The 18,114-nt window shown below is 37.7% G+C and overlaps 1 protein-coding gene across 2 annotated transcripts in view; it reads right to left on the bottom strand.

Annotated features, from left to right (window-relative positions):
• Window positions 1-18,114, bottom strand: part of PCSK5 (proprotein convertase subtilisin/kexin type 5) — a 350,841-nt gene that overhangs the window by 312,841 nt on the left and 19,886 nt on the right. For both annotated transcript variants that reach the window (XM_042452306.1, XM_042452305.1), the window contains exon 2: window positions 8,323-8,427. In XM_042452306.1, coding sequence (XP_042308240.1) covers window positions 8,323-8,427 — 105 coding nt within the window. The remainder of the gene's footprint in view (window positions 1-8,322; window positions 8,428-18,114) is intronic.

The following is an 18,114-nucleotide window of genomic DNA, read 5'->3' as shown; positions in this document are numbered from 1 at the left end:
TAAAAAATCCGTGTATAAGAAGGGCTGACTGTAATATAAAAACCTTGCTCTTCCCTTCAAAAACACACAGAAGCTTTCTCCACATATTAGGTCATCTTGATCTAAACTTGAGTGATGATATTCAGAACTCTGTGTACGTCGTATGGGCAGCTTTTCTAGGGTACAACTCGCATAATCCCCTACCAGACACAGACTCTGGCCATGCTAATTTGAAGATTCTAGGAGGGATTCTTCCCTCAGAATTACTACATACATAGTTAGTATGTATTTTGTATCTCTATATATACTTAAAAGGCAGGGTATTCCTCTCAAACTGTCATATAAATTTTGAACTCATACATTGTATTGTACCCTGTAAAAATAGCCCTTTGCTATCACATTCCTAGACAGTGTGGTCTACATACTTTCTTTCCAAAATGTTCCTTTTCTCTCCATCCTCTACTAAAGGATCTTATGGCAGCCAGCCCTGCACGATTAGCTTCCCTCCTCCCCCATTCAGCAGCTTTCTTTGGTCAAGTGTTGTCCTTTATTTTGATCCAAAACTTCTCTCTCTCCATTTCTTCCTTTTCTGGATCAATCTGTAACACATCAGCCCATCAGCCAAAACAGCTACTTGATGTCTTTCCTTTGCTGGCAAGTAAACTGAGTAAAGTCTCCTAACAATCCTCGAAGAATACAGCTGACAATAATTTTTTCTTTTCTTTTTCCTTTTCTTTTTTCTTGGACCCTGTCCAGCTGAACTCTTCAAATATGTTCAGGGAAATCTGTTTGTCTGTGATATTCTATTTCATAATGAAGACTTTCATTATGAAGCTGCTCAATTGTTTAATTGATTTTTTTCTACATAACACCAAGTCAAGCTGAAAAACAATGAAAATATATTTTACTTTACATTTACAAATAAACTTTTAAAATTAAACAAACATAAATGTGTTTTTATGTTAAAATGCATAATAGCTGTCTCTAAGAATGCTTTCCTTCTAACATGACTTTAAGCTCTCCCCATCATAAGCCTGGGATTTATTTTCCCTTATTTGCTTCTCCATTTCCTGTCTAGGACTCTTCTGACCATCCAAATACAGATGTGTCCAATTGCTGATGCACATCATGAACACCTGCTATTTGCTTTTCTCCAAACTATCTTGGTGAAAAAGCCATCAACAGAATAAAAAGCAGGAGCAGTGCTTGACCAAAGAAAGCTGCTGAATACATGGAAAAGAATTACAAAATAGCATAGAGGCATTTATGAGGGCAAAGGACCAAAACAATAATTCTTAGTGCTATGTTGTTATCTCATATAGGTATGTGCCTTTTTTACCACATGGCTATAGTTAACAGAAATATTATTCAGCATAATCCTGCATTATTACCAATATTTGAAAATCAGCAAAGGCGATATTAAACAGAGTAAGAGAAGGACCACAACTGAAAAAGAGGAGCTACATAATCACAGTCTATGCTGTTTATTCTGGATCGGGACAAGAGACAGTAAAATAAAGAAGCAATCCATTCTTGCTTCTTTCCTCCCTATTCTTCACCTAGGGTTCTGTCTTGCAAAGTCCCATTCTTCACACTTTATTTAGGTGAGAGGACAGATGCTTCAGAGAGCAGCAATATGCCCTCTATCATCTGCTTTGACTCCTTTGCCCTCTGTAGCATCTTTAGTTGGTAGTCATACCTATATGGCTTTATTTACTATTAGAACATTATTTTCAGATCAGTAAACAGCAGTTGAGGTGAGGCAAGGTGAATGATATATCATGTATTATTGACTGAGATGTAACTGATACATTCACAGTAACGACCATGTTGAGATTGTCAGCGCAACTGCTGGGGTCCAACAACCACTGTCAGCAACTCAAACGAGTCCTGCGGTTAAATCAGACCCTTGGAGCAGAGCTGGAAAATTTCCAGAAGCCGAAGCGTGGCTCCAAAGTCCAATTTAGGATGACAGCAACCACCAGAGAAACTAAGTCTCCCAAAGTGCTCTTTATTCATAGTGCTATTATACAAAACTAGATCTCTAAAACTCCAAAACATACCAATCCAACTCCTTCTACAAACCCACAAACAATCCCTTGCAACCCCTGGGTTTATAAAGTCTCCAGACCATGTGGTCTCCCAAACCCAGTGAGTTCAGGTGTGTAGCCATGTCGTGTGTCTCCTGAGCAATCTAGACACATGGTTTCATCATCCATGGCTACCTGCACTTGGGCATTGAAGAGTCCTTGACACAATGAGCTTCAGCTGTGCTGATCAGCCTTGCCACTCTGCTGAATGCTCATGGCCAAACACACACACATCAAGCGTTTCCCTGTGTGCTGTGTTTTAACCCTTCAAATCCCTGACAGAGATTGTGCTGGATTTTTACTTGGATTCAACCCATATGACTACATTCCTCCTGCTAAGAGACCCTCTGTGAGTTTGGGCCCATTTGCATGACAGAATTATAGTGCTATTATTCCACTTTTACTTCCACGACTCTATCCTAGAATCCTCGGTTTATAGTTTGGTGAGGCACAGGAGCACTCTGGATGAGAATTCTAAATTCCCTTCCCTAAACTGTTAACCAAATGACCCCACAGGGTGGAACCATGGTGGTTAAAGTGGAATAACTGTACTGTACTATAATTCTGTAATGTGAATGGGCCCCTGGTCTGAAACTGATAGTAATTTGCTGCCCATATACTTGTCTAAAGTATCATTGTTGATTGGCCCTATATGCACACACCTCTACATGTATCCCCCACTGCTGGAAACAAAGTTGGTTTCCACCTCGTCAAAGTGTTCATTTTTTAAATTGTTTGGAGGACTACTTCCAAAAGCCAGTGGCCACATGGCTATCATTTTCCAGCTTATCCATGTGACTGAGAAACACACTTTGGAGCAGTACAGACCACCCCTTTCAGGGCGGTCTGTAAGTGCCCGTTTTTGGTCCGCAGCATTGCCGTAGCAACGAAATCGCCCGGCAATGCTGAGAACCAAAAAAGGAGCCGCCGAGAGGAACTCCTTTTTTGGGACATCGTAAGGGCTGCATTGGGACATTGTAAGGAAGAGACTTCTCTTCCTTTGCATGACGTGTGGGCGCTGCGATGCCCACATGTCATGCACATGCCCCCCGTTTGGGTGGGGTGGCGCTGTAATGCTGTAATGCACATAGTAGGGTTCGGGACCATGTGGTTGGTGTGCGGTCCCAAGCCCTACTATCGCCACCAGGACATTGAGTCCTGGCGGTCAGTACTGGGACTCAGTTGGTCTTTTATGGTCTCACTAGAACCAGCAATCTTATTCTGTGTTTTTGGGAATTTACTCTGAATATGTGGACCACTCAGCAGCAAAGATCTCTGAGCAGTCGGCAATAAATAATAAAATATGTAAAAAATAATAATTTGTTGTTGTTGTTGTTGTTGTTGTTGTGTGCCTTCAAGTCATTTCTGACTTATGATGATTGTAAGGCAAACCTATCATGAAGTTTTCTTGGCAGAATTTGTTCAGAGCGGGTTTGCCTTTCTCTGAAACTGAGAGAATGTGACTTCCATGGCAGAGCAGGGATTTGAACCCTGGTCTCCTGTTGTCTTAGTACTCAAATCACTATACCACACTGTTCTTCTATAAAAATTAGTATTTTCCCCAAAATCTATTACTTTGGCCAATGGGAACTAGTCTTTTGTTTGATCGTTTATTTCTCACAGGAGATCTGATTCTTCTCATCAGGCTGATGAAAACAGGCAGTAGCACTTTATCCAGCCATAACCTGTTTTGCTCTGATAATGGATCTAAAGGCATCAATTTTATGATCCCCACCCTGCCCATTACTTCTTAAGATCATTTACCATCACATCTGAATTTTCTTTTACTGTAGCTTCAAGTATGCAGCCTCAGTTTTAACAAAACGTCTTCTAAAGACCAAGTGAGGACTCACAGAAACTCACAGAAGCTTTTTGAAAAGTGATTACTAGACAGGAAAGGTGAGCAATACATTCTATTTACGTTTGAAAAGAAAGGCCATCTTGGGTTCCACATAAGGAGGATGAAAATCAAATAAACAGATAAATAAATAAATGCATTTCTTCTGACTGGAAGAGGGAATCCAGACAACAGAACATACAAACAGACCACAGGCTCTACTAAAAATCAATCTCACCTGCATGACCTTTTAGGATTACATCATCTGGTTCAGAAGTTAACAGTCTATTATACAACTATTTTAAAATATTTTTCCATCTCTATTGAAGTGGCACCTATGGCTGAGTGTAAGGAACCCTGATGAGGAGAATCTAAGATAGATAAGAATTTTCACAGTCCAGAATTTATTCTGCGCACACACACACACACACACACTGATTTTTGTGTGTGCAGAAAAAATCATCCTATACAGAAGATAAGTTTCCCATATTTTCTGGACCCCAAACAAACAAACAAACCAAACAATTTTCTGTGCATGGTCCCAACTGGTTTTTCACATAATAAATTTTGAACTGTGAATAGTTTTCAAAAACCGTACAGTTTTGGGAGAACTTTCTTGTAGTGGGGAGATATGCAGTAATATTATTCATTTTTGCCTATGAAGACAAGAATTAGGAAAACTCCCCCCCCCCCCCCTTTCTGAATACTTGCAAATTTTAACATTTCTGGCTGGTTGTCACACTTAAACATGAACTTTTGCTGCATTGTGAAAGGCAATACTGATAACACAGACTTACTTTATAAGCTTGTACTGTTGAGATTATAAATGTTAACAGATGTGAACACTCAACAAAAATACTATGTACAAATACTTTGTTATAGCGTTGTTGCTGCTACGTTCACACATCACAACAAGCCATTTGTTGACGTATGACTCTTTCTAATGAACACATTTTTTTCTGCTACAACCCCTAGTTTGTTAACAAGCTACAAATCACAATATGAACCCAGGAGCTCATGTAATATTATAACAACAACAACAACAATGTTATGACTTCATGAATTCTGGCATATTTGCACCATGGCTTGTTGTGACATCACTATAAAACAGAAACTAATAGAAGGGCCAGGGAAAAATAACTTTGGGGGAAAACCAGAAATGGTGAAGACAAGTCACTGTTTATTTGATTGCTATGAAAGTCATAGCTGAAGCAACGAACCAAGGTTAACAGAAACAATAGCTTGTATTGACATGCATATGCACTCAGCGATACACAGTAGAACCTAATGTATCACAGTCCCAAAAAGTCTGTCATGTTGTTAAATGCTTTGATTTCATCAGATCTGTATTGCCTCTGTCAAAATTTACTGGCACAATGATGAGCTTTCCTTCAGCCTAAAAAGTATGTAAAAACCGTAATCTGCCCTCAAGACAACTACTATCAACACTGCAACTTGTGAGAACATGATACCTGACTATTTTCTGGAGCTTAGATTTCTAAGATAATCTGATAACAGGATAAGATGGACAGCAAGATATCATTACTTTTTCCACAACCAGCTGCACCCAAGTGTCTAAGTAAAAACAAAGTGATTGTCCATCTTTGAAACAAGTCTAATGAGGAGTTTAAGCAAAAAGGAACAAATGAGCGTAATCTTACTTAATGTATTTCACAATCTATTTTTTATTTTTATTTAATCTATCACATTAGTTAGTGAGGGAATTCTCCTAAAGTTGTTGACAAATCTGTTTCTTGCCCAGAATAATGAAATTGTCAGTATAATGAAACTTTATGAAGGACCTAGTAGCTGGGGCAGGGGGCAAGTCTGAATTTTCTAAATGTCACTTAAACAAATTAATATGCAATTTAAAAACTGAAGGATGAACCTTTTTTAGCATCTACAGATAGCAGAAAATATTGGAAAAAAGTGAGCTCTATCCATTGAGTTGCATTCTGCATTCACACAATTCTGCAATAAAGAGCATCCTATCATTTATTCTAGTCATTTTTAGAGAATGGGGATGATGTAATACAGGAAGCATTGTTCTCATTCTAAATTGGCTGTGGTCATACTTTCTGCACTGTGGTTCAAGCCCTCCCTATCAGCTATTCAGAGTGAGAGCAATCATAATATATAATGAGGGAAATGCAATGCAGTTTCCGAATACTGTACAATGTTTCTCTTCTAGATTGATTTCATTTATTCTTCTTGACATAGGATATAGGCAACTTTCATGGCCAATACTCCATTAGTAAACCATTCTACTTGCTACACTTAGTCAAATGCATTGAAAAGGAAGAAGGCTCATATCTGCATGCCCTTGCACAAATTCATGGAGCAACCACATCTGCTCATATCTGTGTACAGTTCTGGTCACTGAATTCCAAGTGGTATTCTACAGCTGGAAAAGGTACAGAAAAGGGTAACCAAAATGAGTGGGAAAACTACCCTAAAACAAAGCCTAGAAGGTTTAGCCTACAAAAAAAGCAGATAAGGGAAACATAAAAGTGGTCTATAAAATTATGTATCACTCTCATTATTACAGAATCTGGGGTCATCTACTGAAGTTGAATGATAGGAGTTTCAGGACAGATAAAAGGAAACACATGGCACATAACTAAACTCTGGAATTCCTGCCACCTGATAAAGTGATGGATGTTAAATCTGAAGGTTTTTAGAAAATATTGGATAAATTTATGGAGGAAGGAGCCATTCATGACTACTAGTCAGGATGGTCATATGTCATCTATTGTATGAAAGGCATTATGGGAAGCATAGGTGCAGTTGTGCTTATGTTGTCCTAGCAAGCATCCCATGGCAATTGTTTGGCCATTTTGTGAGCAGAATGAACTAGACAGGCCTTTGCTCTCTCACGTCCTGCTTTCAGGTTCTAAGCATAAGAGCAGTCAAATTGAATCAGACTATCATGTCCACTATCTGTTCATACACTATCCAAGCAGTTGTCCAAAGAACCATTAAATTAAACCAAAACATTAATTTAAACCATTTAAAAACACATAAAACACATATTATGCATTTTTAAAAATCAGCAATCTATTGCACATCCTTCTATTCCAAACAGTTAAAGGATGCAAACCTGTTCAGCTGACAAACAATTAAAAGAGGGCAGAGAGAGGGCCGACTGAACCTCTCTTGAGAGTGAGTTTCATAGCCCAAGAACAGCCACCACACACACAAAAAAAGGCTCTGTTCTGTGTCCTCACAAGAGAAGCGTGAGGCTGGTGGAAAGGAAAGAAAGCTCTTTCCTGAAGGTTGTAAGACTTGAGCACGCTCATACAGGGATATTTGGGCTTTCAGATATTTGGATATGAGAGCAGCAGTATATTTTCACTCATGCTCAGAGGCATATTGCTTCTTATAGGCTAAAACTGACATCGAATGATCTGTGAACACACTGTGAAAAGTTGGGGGTACACTGTGCACTCTCTGAAATTTGGAGTAATCTAAGAAGAGCAGCAACAGCAACAACTTAAATCCAATTCTTAGTCTCAATCAGAAAATACCAATGGAACTGATGAGAGACTGCCTTCATAAGTCAACACTTACCTTACAAAAAGGGCATTTCTTAAATAAAAGTGGTAATGTAAAATCAGCAATTGTATCTAACTCAAAAAGCATAACTTATATACAATGTCACCTTTTTTCATGCATAGCAATGTGCAGTTGCAGGAGAGGGAAAAATATAAGAGTCACGGCTTTTCTGCCTACTTGGAGATATTAAATTTTTGGCTGTTTTCATGCTAATAATGACACCTCTTGTCAGAATTAAAAGAAAGTGAAAAAGGCAACCAGATTTACTCATTACATATGCCCAACACATAGTATCACTAAAACCATTTATACTTTTTACATTTGTAGGAGTTCCACCCAGGTCATAATATTCTGAATTAAACAAATAGGTTGAAGACTGTAGCATTTTCGTCAGCACAGGCTGCAAACAGATACACCTGATATATTTCATCAAAGGGTGTAACCTAGCAAGCACAGGTGCTGTGAAAGTGCATTTACTTGAGATTGTATAGCAGTACTGCCTACTGTCACAAGATACATTTCTTCATTCTAAGAAGGGGGTCACTGCTTTTTTTCTTTTTCAAAAGGCTGTTGTATTAGTCTAGGCCTGTTTAAATTAGTCAGGGCTGACACACTGATCACCAGATACATGTGCTATTCCCATAAACTACGATGCACATGATATTCTAAGGACAGCCTGCCCATTAATAATACAATATTGTTTCATCCCAGCCTAATGCAAAGCAGAAGGCTGATGAACAGATGATACATCAGCTCTTGTAATCTTAGATGCCATCCAGGTAAACATCTCCTGGCATAAAGTTTCAAATTAAAAATGCAGTCTCTTGCATCTTATATGATTGACTTGCTGTATAATCTTACCTTTGGTTCCATTGAAATGAAGCTGTGAGTACCTCTACTTGAGAGAACTGACCTTTTAATTGTTTTACTATGGTAGAAGTGGTAGTAATCCTTCAATGCGCCAATCTGCAGAGAGGGAAAAGGTGGGGGGGGGGGAAAGAGAGAGAGAGAGATTTAATTTATAAAAAGCAGTTTTGTCTGTTTTTCATTTTTTAAAAGGTCTATAAATTATGCAATTTCCTGCCTTGCTGAAATGTTACTTGAACCTAGTGCTCATCTTTCAAAAGGAGGACATATGATATGAAATGGATGGACTGTTCTTGAGACAGGAGCTGCATAACCAAAGATTATAACTGAGCTGCTTATTTTGTCTGTATCTACCTTTTTAACGTTTAATTTATATGCAGCATTTTAAGTACTTTTGTAACAAATCTGTATCCAAACAGTCTTCACAAGACTAGTATAAAAATCATCACATAGCAGTATGGTCATTTAAAAACGTTCAGTCTAGTAAATTTAAGAAAATTTGCTGTAGAGGCACTATGTCCAGTGATTTACAACCATTACATTACACACTAAATCCAACCAAGTAACACAAAGAATAAATTCACATTAGAATTTCAGATGTTGTGGGGATGGTGGTGGAAGAATCGAATACTTTAAAATGATTGATCTTTTTATGAAAAATTAGGAAATAGGCAGAGAATTTGTCAATTAGAGGTTAATATTACTTCACATCTCCTGCAGACATATCTTTATAAACTTCTAGTATACTACACACACACACACACACACACACACACACACACACACACACACACGGATGGATATGAAGGACAACTCAGTTTCAAGAGGGATTAAGACCGACTGATTCTTAAATTTCATTATATCTCAGACTACTGTTGCTTGTTCATTGTAGATCTCCCCGTTTTCTTAATCTGTAGCTGTATCACAGAATTCTGTGTTTGATTTCTATTCCTTCCACATTCCAATGCACTTTACCAAAAGGATTTTTAAATCTTTGGAAGGCAAACAAGGAAGAATTCCTAGGTAAGTTTTTCTATGAATGTGTATGAAGTTAAAATCATACTGGCAGAAGACTACCAAAGTACTGCAACTCTTTCATGTTTACAGATCTATGTGCTGTCAAAACAACAAACAAACAAACCTCCAGGTAGTTCTCCTACTCTCTGGAACAGAGCGCTTTGGAATTGTATAGGGGGCTGCAACGGAGTAGGGTTAAGTATTGTCTTTAGCACCTGCTGCTGTATATTTCATCTCATTTAAGAGTAAGATAACTAAGATATTAATATAGATGAGATATGGTCATCTCCTAAAAATGCCTTACCTATGACATTTTCATAGGAGATCCTCTTCAAAAACTACTATTAACAACTACTTTCCCAGTGTATGTGTGCCTTCAAGTCGCCTGATGATCTATGGTGATTCCATGAATTTTATAGGGTTTTCTTAGGCACGGAATACACAGAGATAGTTTTTTGTAGTTCCTTCTTCTGAAATATAGCCTACAGCACCTGCTATTCATTGGTGGTCTCCCATCCAAGTACTATACAGACTTTACCCTGCTTAGCTTCCAAGATCAAAAAGGATCTAAATTTTGGATTTCACATTAATCTGACAGCAATAGGCAAAAGAAATTTCATTTCAGTTATTTACATAACAAGACCAGGTTACACAATGCAGAATTAGATGCAACTATCCACAGTAAATAGGTAGAGAATTTCTATCTATGTTCTTAGCACTGACAGAGACCTCCTGTTATGTGAACTAAGACAGTAGTGATACAAGAAGATGAGGGAAAAATAGAGGATGTGTGTTTGCTGTCTACTTTTCACATATTGTAGTTATTAAGCTAAATTATTAAGTACAGTGTAGTGTACTCCTAAGTGCCTTTAATTAGTTCAGATCAAAGAGGTTCTATACTTTAATGAGAAACATACTACCTCACCCTGATAATTAGAGTTACTATAAAGCTGCAAGGTAACCACATCAGAAATCAATTTATTCAACAGTTTCCAAATTCATTATTTTCTGCAAGTAAGAAAATATATGCACCCACTAATATACCTTTGTTATTGTGTGCCTTCAAGTCATTGCTGACTTGTGGCAACCCTAAACCAAACCTAGCATAGGTTTTCTTGGCAAGATTTGTTCAGAGCAGCTTTCCCATGGCCTTTCTCTGAGATTGAGATCCAAGGTCCCAAGCTCCCCCAATGAGTTTTCATGGCTGAGCAGGGATTCGAACATTGGTCACCAAAATCCTAGTCTGACACTCAAGCTACTACACCACTCTGGCTCACATAAATATACATACATGGGCATATGTGTGTAAAATAGTTGAAGAAAGCAACTGAATAGTAGTGTTTTCAAACTGAAGTTGGATCCTAAAGGAATGCTTTAGAAGATAGAAAACAAATAAAATTAATAAAATGATTGAAAACAAGTACAGTAATTATAAAAAGTATCAGACATTTCGACTTCCACCTTCCTGACTGATGTCTACTGGCATGAGAATGATTAACACCATCCAGGGACAGTAATAGAATTCCCACTATCTAGTTATGGAGTTTGGAAGACAATGGTACAATTAATGGCCCTCTAACTCAAGGCCATATACCGTGTCAAGCTGTCAAATCCGTAGCTCAAGAAAGTTTCTCTCTTCTCAAGCATGGCTGGATCACAGGGATTCTTTAATGCAAATTCAGCCATGTTGAAAAAGTTGTATCCTCTCAGAATTAAAATGTTTGGCAACTAGATGTCATACTTCTGGGGGTGATTGCTGATTAGTAGTTCTTCTTGAGCAAAGGTCTGTGGTGGTGTTTCCATCATACCACAATTTGTATTTGGATGGGTTCCTCGCTTTCAGCCACATACAAGGTTTGTTTAGAATTTTTGATACATTTGAAATTTTAATGAATAATTGTTTTAACTTTTAAAATTGTTTAATTTTTTAAAAAAATTATATTTATACATTTTAATGCTTTTGTATCTTCATAAACTGTATTGTTTTAAAATACTGTGTGCCCCCTTGAGTCCTTATATTGGGAGAAAGGTGGGGTATGAGTAAATAAAATAATAATTAACTACACGATGTTGGTGGAACTGAATGTCATAATTTGTTTAATATGACCGATTCTGCCAGTGCTTCTCTTCGTAAAAGTTGCTGTTTCATGCAGACATGCACAAGTGGTATGCTTAGATATGCATGAGGTTATCCAGTTTTTTCAGTTGTGTTTTTATTTTCTCTCCCACCAACAACTTGTTTAGAATAGGTGGCATTGGTCACACATTTCCCCCTGTGAACTATGTTTTTCCCTTTCCCAGCATGTCTCAACTTATCATTTGCCCTTATTGTTTGCCTGTCACTCTATTGGATCCACTCTGACTGGAATGCCTCCCCATTCAATCCCCTTTGCTAGCCCATTGAGTGAGGGGATTTTAAATGCACACACACACACACACACACAGAGTGGAGAAATGAAATTAAAAAAAAATATGTATCGTTTGTATATCAAAATGTTCAGCCATGAGATCAGAGATGAGAGGTTAAACTGGGCCACTCCTCCCTCTTCCTCCTCTACACCTGACTGTTGCAATTGTTTTTACTGTTTTCATTCGCCACACACACACACATACACACACACACACACACAATACTCCCCACACCATATCAGCATTGTTTCATCTTTGTTTTCACTTCAATAAATGAAGCACACATATTCCTCTTCCTCCCATCCCCCTGATCATTCACTCACTCACTCCTGTGGAGATCTCATGCACGCCCTTCTCCCAATCCTCCCATTCATACATTGCAGGTCTCCACATGAGCAAGAGAGCAAATGATCAATCAGAGGAGAGGGATTGTGGGAGATCTCTGCACAAGCGGGCATGCAAATGAATGGGGATGATCAAGCCAGGGAGTGTATGAGATCTCTGCACTAGCAAACACATGATGGAAGGATCAAGAGGGAGAGAGTGGGAATTTGCACTTTTCATTCACTGAAGTACAAACAAAGATGACATAATGCTGAGGAGGAGGATCAGAAGGGGAAAGAGTGAAAATCTTTTGGCCCAAATCATCTTGTATGACATAAGGAGTGCTCTCTGTGAAGATGGAATGGGAAGAATGGGAATAAGAAGAGCTAGCCCTGTGGAAGTAGATCAGATATCAGACCAAACCATCATGAAGCTATTCTTACATGAAGAGATACTCAGACACCATTTCTTTTATTTATTATTTCATTCTCTTGCCATCTAATTATAATTACAATTTATAATCATCAAATTAAAGGGCAGATCTTACTACTTCTCATTCTCCTGAGTAAGGGTTAGAAAGGAGAAGGGAAGAGATGAAGAGAGATGGAAAATAGAAGAGAAAATGCACAGATGTGGTTTTATGTGAACGAGTGCAACCAAGGTGAGTATTACTGTAATGATCTGAAATTTGATCAACTATAATTTCAAATTTAGATCAATAAACAGATTTGAAGTAGCCATCCGAAAAATCAGCTACAGGATTCTGGTCACTATACTGTGGAACTCATAATCATGAAAAAGAAGACTGAAAGGTGACATGACAGCTATTTTCAAATATATGAGGTGGCACTATGTAGAAGTTGATGCCAGGTATTTTAGGTGCTTCACATACTATAATACAAACCAAACAATTCAAATTAGAAGAAAAGAGATTCCACCTAAAAATTAGGGAAAACCTTTTTATTATAAAAGCTGTTTGACAGTGCAATAGATTGGCTTGGCATCTTTGGAGGTCTTTAAACTGAAATCAGATGGGCATCTTTCAGGAGTGCTGTACACAGTTGCATATTCTTGCATGGCAGGGGATTGGATTAGGTGACCATTGTGGACCCTTTCAACTCCATGATTCTACCATTATTCTCAACATCTCAGCCTCCTTGCTTCCCTTGTCCTTCTCATTATTTATTTTTATACTATTTATTAATTTACAAATCATAACACTGCCATTTAGGTGAACCAAATTTTTAAAGACGATCATAGCAGTCACAAAAAGAATATCAAATGAAACATCCAAAGCATCCCCTTGTTGTGGGACAAGTCTATTCAGCTGTAACTAATAGAGTTGGGTTCTTTTCCATTCCAACAAAATGTGGTTGGTGCTCATTTTAACTACAAATACAATCTTTTCATCTTCATTTTTGTTTACTCTTCCTGTTGTTCATGTCTATAATAAGTGTTAATTATTGGTCACTTTTCATCTCGCTAGTTCTATCACTAGTTGCATTTTATTTTGATTCAGTGTTAAATGAGGGTCTGTCTTTCTCTGATTAATACTGTATTGTTATACATTATCAGTCTGATTTGGCATCCACTTTTTTTGTATATGTTGCATGTGATTATGATAAGCTCTCTCATGCACACATAGAGGGTTGTAGTGTGCCAAAGGACTACACTCATATAACATTTCACATTTTAGCTACATTTCACTTCTAACAAGGATAAAACAAGAGAATGGCAAAGCTGGTTTTGCCCACAAGTGACATTTTTAGAAAAGAGAGACACATGTGATGAGATCACCCTGACTAACTTTAAAGATGGCAAGCATGACCTCCTTTCACGTATCTGAGGTTTTTTTTACAGTTTTCATCCACTCATACAGTACTATTATACTTGAAAATTCTTTCCAGTTTTTCTATAAAGAAAAGCTATAACCATTATGTTGATTACCTCATTACAGTCAATACTATATAAAAATCTTCCAAATAACAGCAACAACCCAAAGTAAGGCTTTGTCTTCCATTCTTGGCTTAGCAGGTCTTCTCTAGAACAGTCCAAAGTCAAGCAGACCTTACCCTAAGCATGGAAATTGCTCTAAGGTAAATTAAATAAGTTACTAAGACCTGTTACAGATTGCCAAAATAAAGCTGCTTCAGGTCTCTTTGGAGGTATGCTATTTAAATGATGCATGGGTGCTAAGAGTCCAGAGGTTGCGCCAAAGCCACACTCCATTCCTAAGCACCTGAGTGCAGCTTTGGTGTAGCTTCCGTATTCTTAGGACCCATGCATCATTTAAACAGCATACCTCCAAAGAGACCCAAAGCAGCTTTATTTTGGCAGTCTGTAACAGGCCTAAATCTGTGTACAGCCTTAGTTTGTACTGTTCAATTCTGAGTATTCTCCATAGATAGTTTTATCAATATGAAATATTGCTACTTATGTTATCTTAGTAATTGCTGTGCAGAGGAAGGAGCAGGAATAAGAATAAATTCCTTTTTACATCTACAAGCTCACAATATTTTACTACAGTTTTTTCTCCTCTGTAACACAAATGAGGAAAATGTAACCCTTTCAATCAGCTGTGAAATAAATATTAATCTCTCCTCTTAATGAACATGTGGCAAAGTCTAGGGTTTCTCCACATCCTACAATGGAGCTATGTGTATGATACATGATCAGGCTGAATCAAAGCAATTGGTCTGAAACAAGGATGTACTGCTAAGTAAGCTTCCAAGTATGCATTTCAGTTAGCTTCATAAATATCTTTTGCTCCATTCCATTACCACTTTGAAGATGCTGAACCTGCAGATATAGTTAAGCATCAAATGCAATCTCACTGAAAAAAGACACTCCTTCAAAGGGCAGATTAATATTTGCCTGAGAGCATTCTGGCATAACTGTCACATATAGAATTCATATGCTTCAATAATGATTCCATTCTTCTCAGGGTATATTTCCAATGTTGACACAGCAATCTGTTGACACTACAACTCATCCAGGTTTTTAACTTTCTCTTTTTGTTGTACTGTGGGCTTCATATTATGTATAGTTCTTACTGATTACTTATCCATTATGCAAATATATTACATAATCATTTGGATTTTTTTAAAAATACTGCATACATTTCATTCACTGGTTGTTATTAGAATATGCCTGATCTGTACTGTGAGTTAACAAAAGGTGGAGAAATTATTATTCTTTTACTTTCCTTTGCCCTGTCACTCCCTGAGTTTTTTTTTTCCTCCTCTTGACATAGTCTGTGCTTGTTCCTCTTCATTTTCCCTGATCAACAAAGGCTCTAGCTTACCTCTTGGCACATGATATATAAATGGATAATGGAAGCTTCCATGCCCATCATTTCCATCTCTAACTGTTCCATTACATATACAGTGGTGCCTCGGGTTACGAAATTAATTCGTTCCGTGGCACCGTTCGTAACCCGAAAAGCCTTCGTAAGCCGAATTGCCATAGGCGCTAATGGGGAAAAGCCGCGATTCCATGCGAAAAAGCCGAAAAAAGCACCAAAAGTTTTTTCGTAACCCGAAAAAACATTCGTAACCCGGAACAATGTTTTCCTATGGGATTTTTTCGTATCCCGAAAATTTCGTAACCTGGGTATTTCGTATCCCGAGGTACCACTGTAATGTTGTTCTAAATGTAATAGAGGAATGGCTATCAAATTCTGTGAGAGCTTCTTGCAAGCCTCAGACATCAAGCTTTTTGTTCATTTCTATATGACCATCTGATAGGGGATTCAATTCTGAATTTCTATGGACAAACAGTATGGTGTAATGGAAAAAATATTACACTGGGGTTGGACATTGGTGTTGAATGTCAGTGGAAATGGGAAATCAGAAGACAGCTGGAGAAGCAAGGTGGAGTCTCCTGGGTTGCAAGAGTGGAATGTACAACCTGTAGGTAATGGCTGGCTGAAAAATTCTGGAAGGAGGGAGGGTACACATGAGCACTTGCAACCACAAGCTAATAAGAACAGTTCCAGTTTTACAGAAAAAAATACTAAAAATTGTGTGAAAGGCCAGAGAAGAGTGTGATAAACACCCAAACACAGGATTTAAATGCTGTTGGAAAACAGCTAAAAATACAACACCATCATAAATTTGATTCAGCTCCCACTTTGCTTCAGTATCATCCCTCTAGAGTAAATTTTTTTGAGGGCTGCAATGGAAGTCCAGAATTCCACTGGCAGATATCTGGTATAGAAATGAATTTTAATCTCTCTGGTATGTGAGCTGAAAGTACACAGAATGGATGCAAGATTAGCAACATAGCTTATAGCTATCCATCCAAAACAACAAACCATTACAGACTCAGCCCAGAAGGGATGGTGTTGAAATCCTCTCATTAAAAAATAAGTGTCTTCCTCAGAAAATACTGAGAATTTAGAGATCTCACTATAGCATGATTTTATCGCCAAATATCCACAGAAAGTCTATATTCTGGAAAACATTGATGCAACAGGAAAAACTATAGTCACAGAGGATGAAATGGATATGTAACACTTTAGTGTATTCAAAACATTTCACACACTTCCCTTGGCAGTCCTTACAAAAACCCTGAAGGATACATCAGTCATCATTTCATCCTTAAGCTTCATTTATTTAGCTTTCTCCCTGAATTTTCTCCATCCTGCTGAAGGGAGTAAGAGTGTTGGGGAAGGGCTTAAATACTCCCCAGATGGACCTAACTGAAACCCTACTTTGGGGAGGTTCTGCCTCTTCCACTGTCAACCAGCCTGCAAATTGGCCCAGGGCACATGAAAATAATGTTCATCCTTCTAGGAAGAAGACAGGACACTGAAGAAGCAAAATGGAGTCTCCTGTTTGTCATGCCACCCTGGCTGACTGACCATCTGGCAGTAGATCTCTCCATGAATGTGGTGGCCCACGCTTATTGTAAGAATTCCCTGTCCCTTTCCCCTTTTGTGTGATCTCTTAAATTCTAAGTCTGTAAGCAGAGAATGTCTGGTTTTTAATGTGTGTATGGCCACATTATAATATGTGTGTATATAATAAACTGTAGGTAATGATAATTTTATTACATACTTATTTATGTACATTATGCAAATCATAATGATAAAAGTGGAGCATGGAAGCTGAGGACTAAACTAGATAGCAGTCCTGTTTTTTTTTTTGTTTTGTTTTGTTTTTTTAAAGATAGAAGCACCCCAATCAAATAGGAATAGGATCAGGATTGGGTCCGAGTTTAAAAGCAAGGGAACTGAACTCTTGTCAACAGTATCATGGTAAACAACTACCTCTCTCCAAGAGATTTTATATGACTGAAACACACTTCTTGCTTTTAAGCTTAGCTGTTCAGAGAAATGTGTTTGAGAGTTGTCAATGTCTCAATGTCCTTTTAATTTTTAAAGTTTGATTCCTCACTTTCTGTATAATGGGCTATCATGTCTCGTATGTGCTTGAGAGACATTGGTTTTCTCAAAATAAATGTGATTTAATGACTGAGAGAAGATTGGAGCCTGAAACTCCAGAGCCTACATAACATTGTCCACAACATCTTCAAAGAATTCTGGAAGTTGTCAAAGAAAGCTGAGGCGATACACTTGTAGAAAGTGGCAAAGCAGGGACCAAGGGCTAAGGCAAGAAATAAAGCTGGTGAAAGAATCAAATCTATTACCAAGTGGGAGAAATGTCTAAAGAGTGTATCAGGCAGGAAGTATCTTATAGATCAAAGGCATCTGGACAGAGAAGCAGAGTTGTAAAATACACTTTTATTAAGATGGTTTGTATAAGAGATGAGGAGGAATTGAGTGAATCTTAACTTCTTCCAAACCTACATTGCTACCAACATTAAAAAAAAAATAATCCCTAATATTTGTTCCAGAATAGTCTAATCAAGCAAGGAATATAAGTGAATACCCTTAGCAGGAAAGCTCTCTGTAATAGCAACCCATATTTTTGTTCTTTTTCATCTGCAGATAATAATAATAATAATAATAATAATAATAATAATAATAATAATAATAATAATAATAATAATAATAATAATAATAATGTAATA

Source organism: Sceloporus undulatus, chromosome 2 (genome assembly GCF_019175285.1).
Source record: "Sceloporus undulatus isolate JIND9_A2432 ecotype Alabama chromosome 2, SceUnd_v1.1, whole genome shotgun sequence".
Classification (NCBI taxonomy): Eukaryota; Metazoa; Chordata; class Lepidosauria; order Squamata; family Phrynosomatidae; genus Sceloporus; species Sceloporus undulatus.
This window is presented reverse-complemented; position numbering and strand designations above follow the sequence as displayed.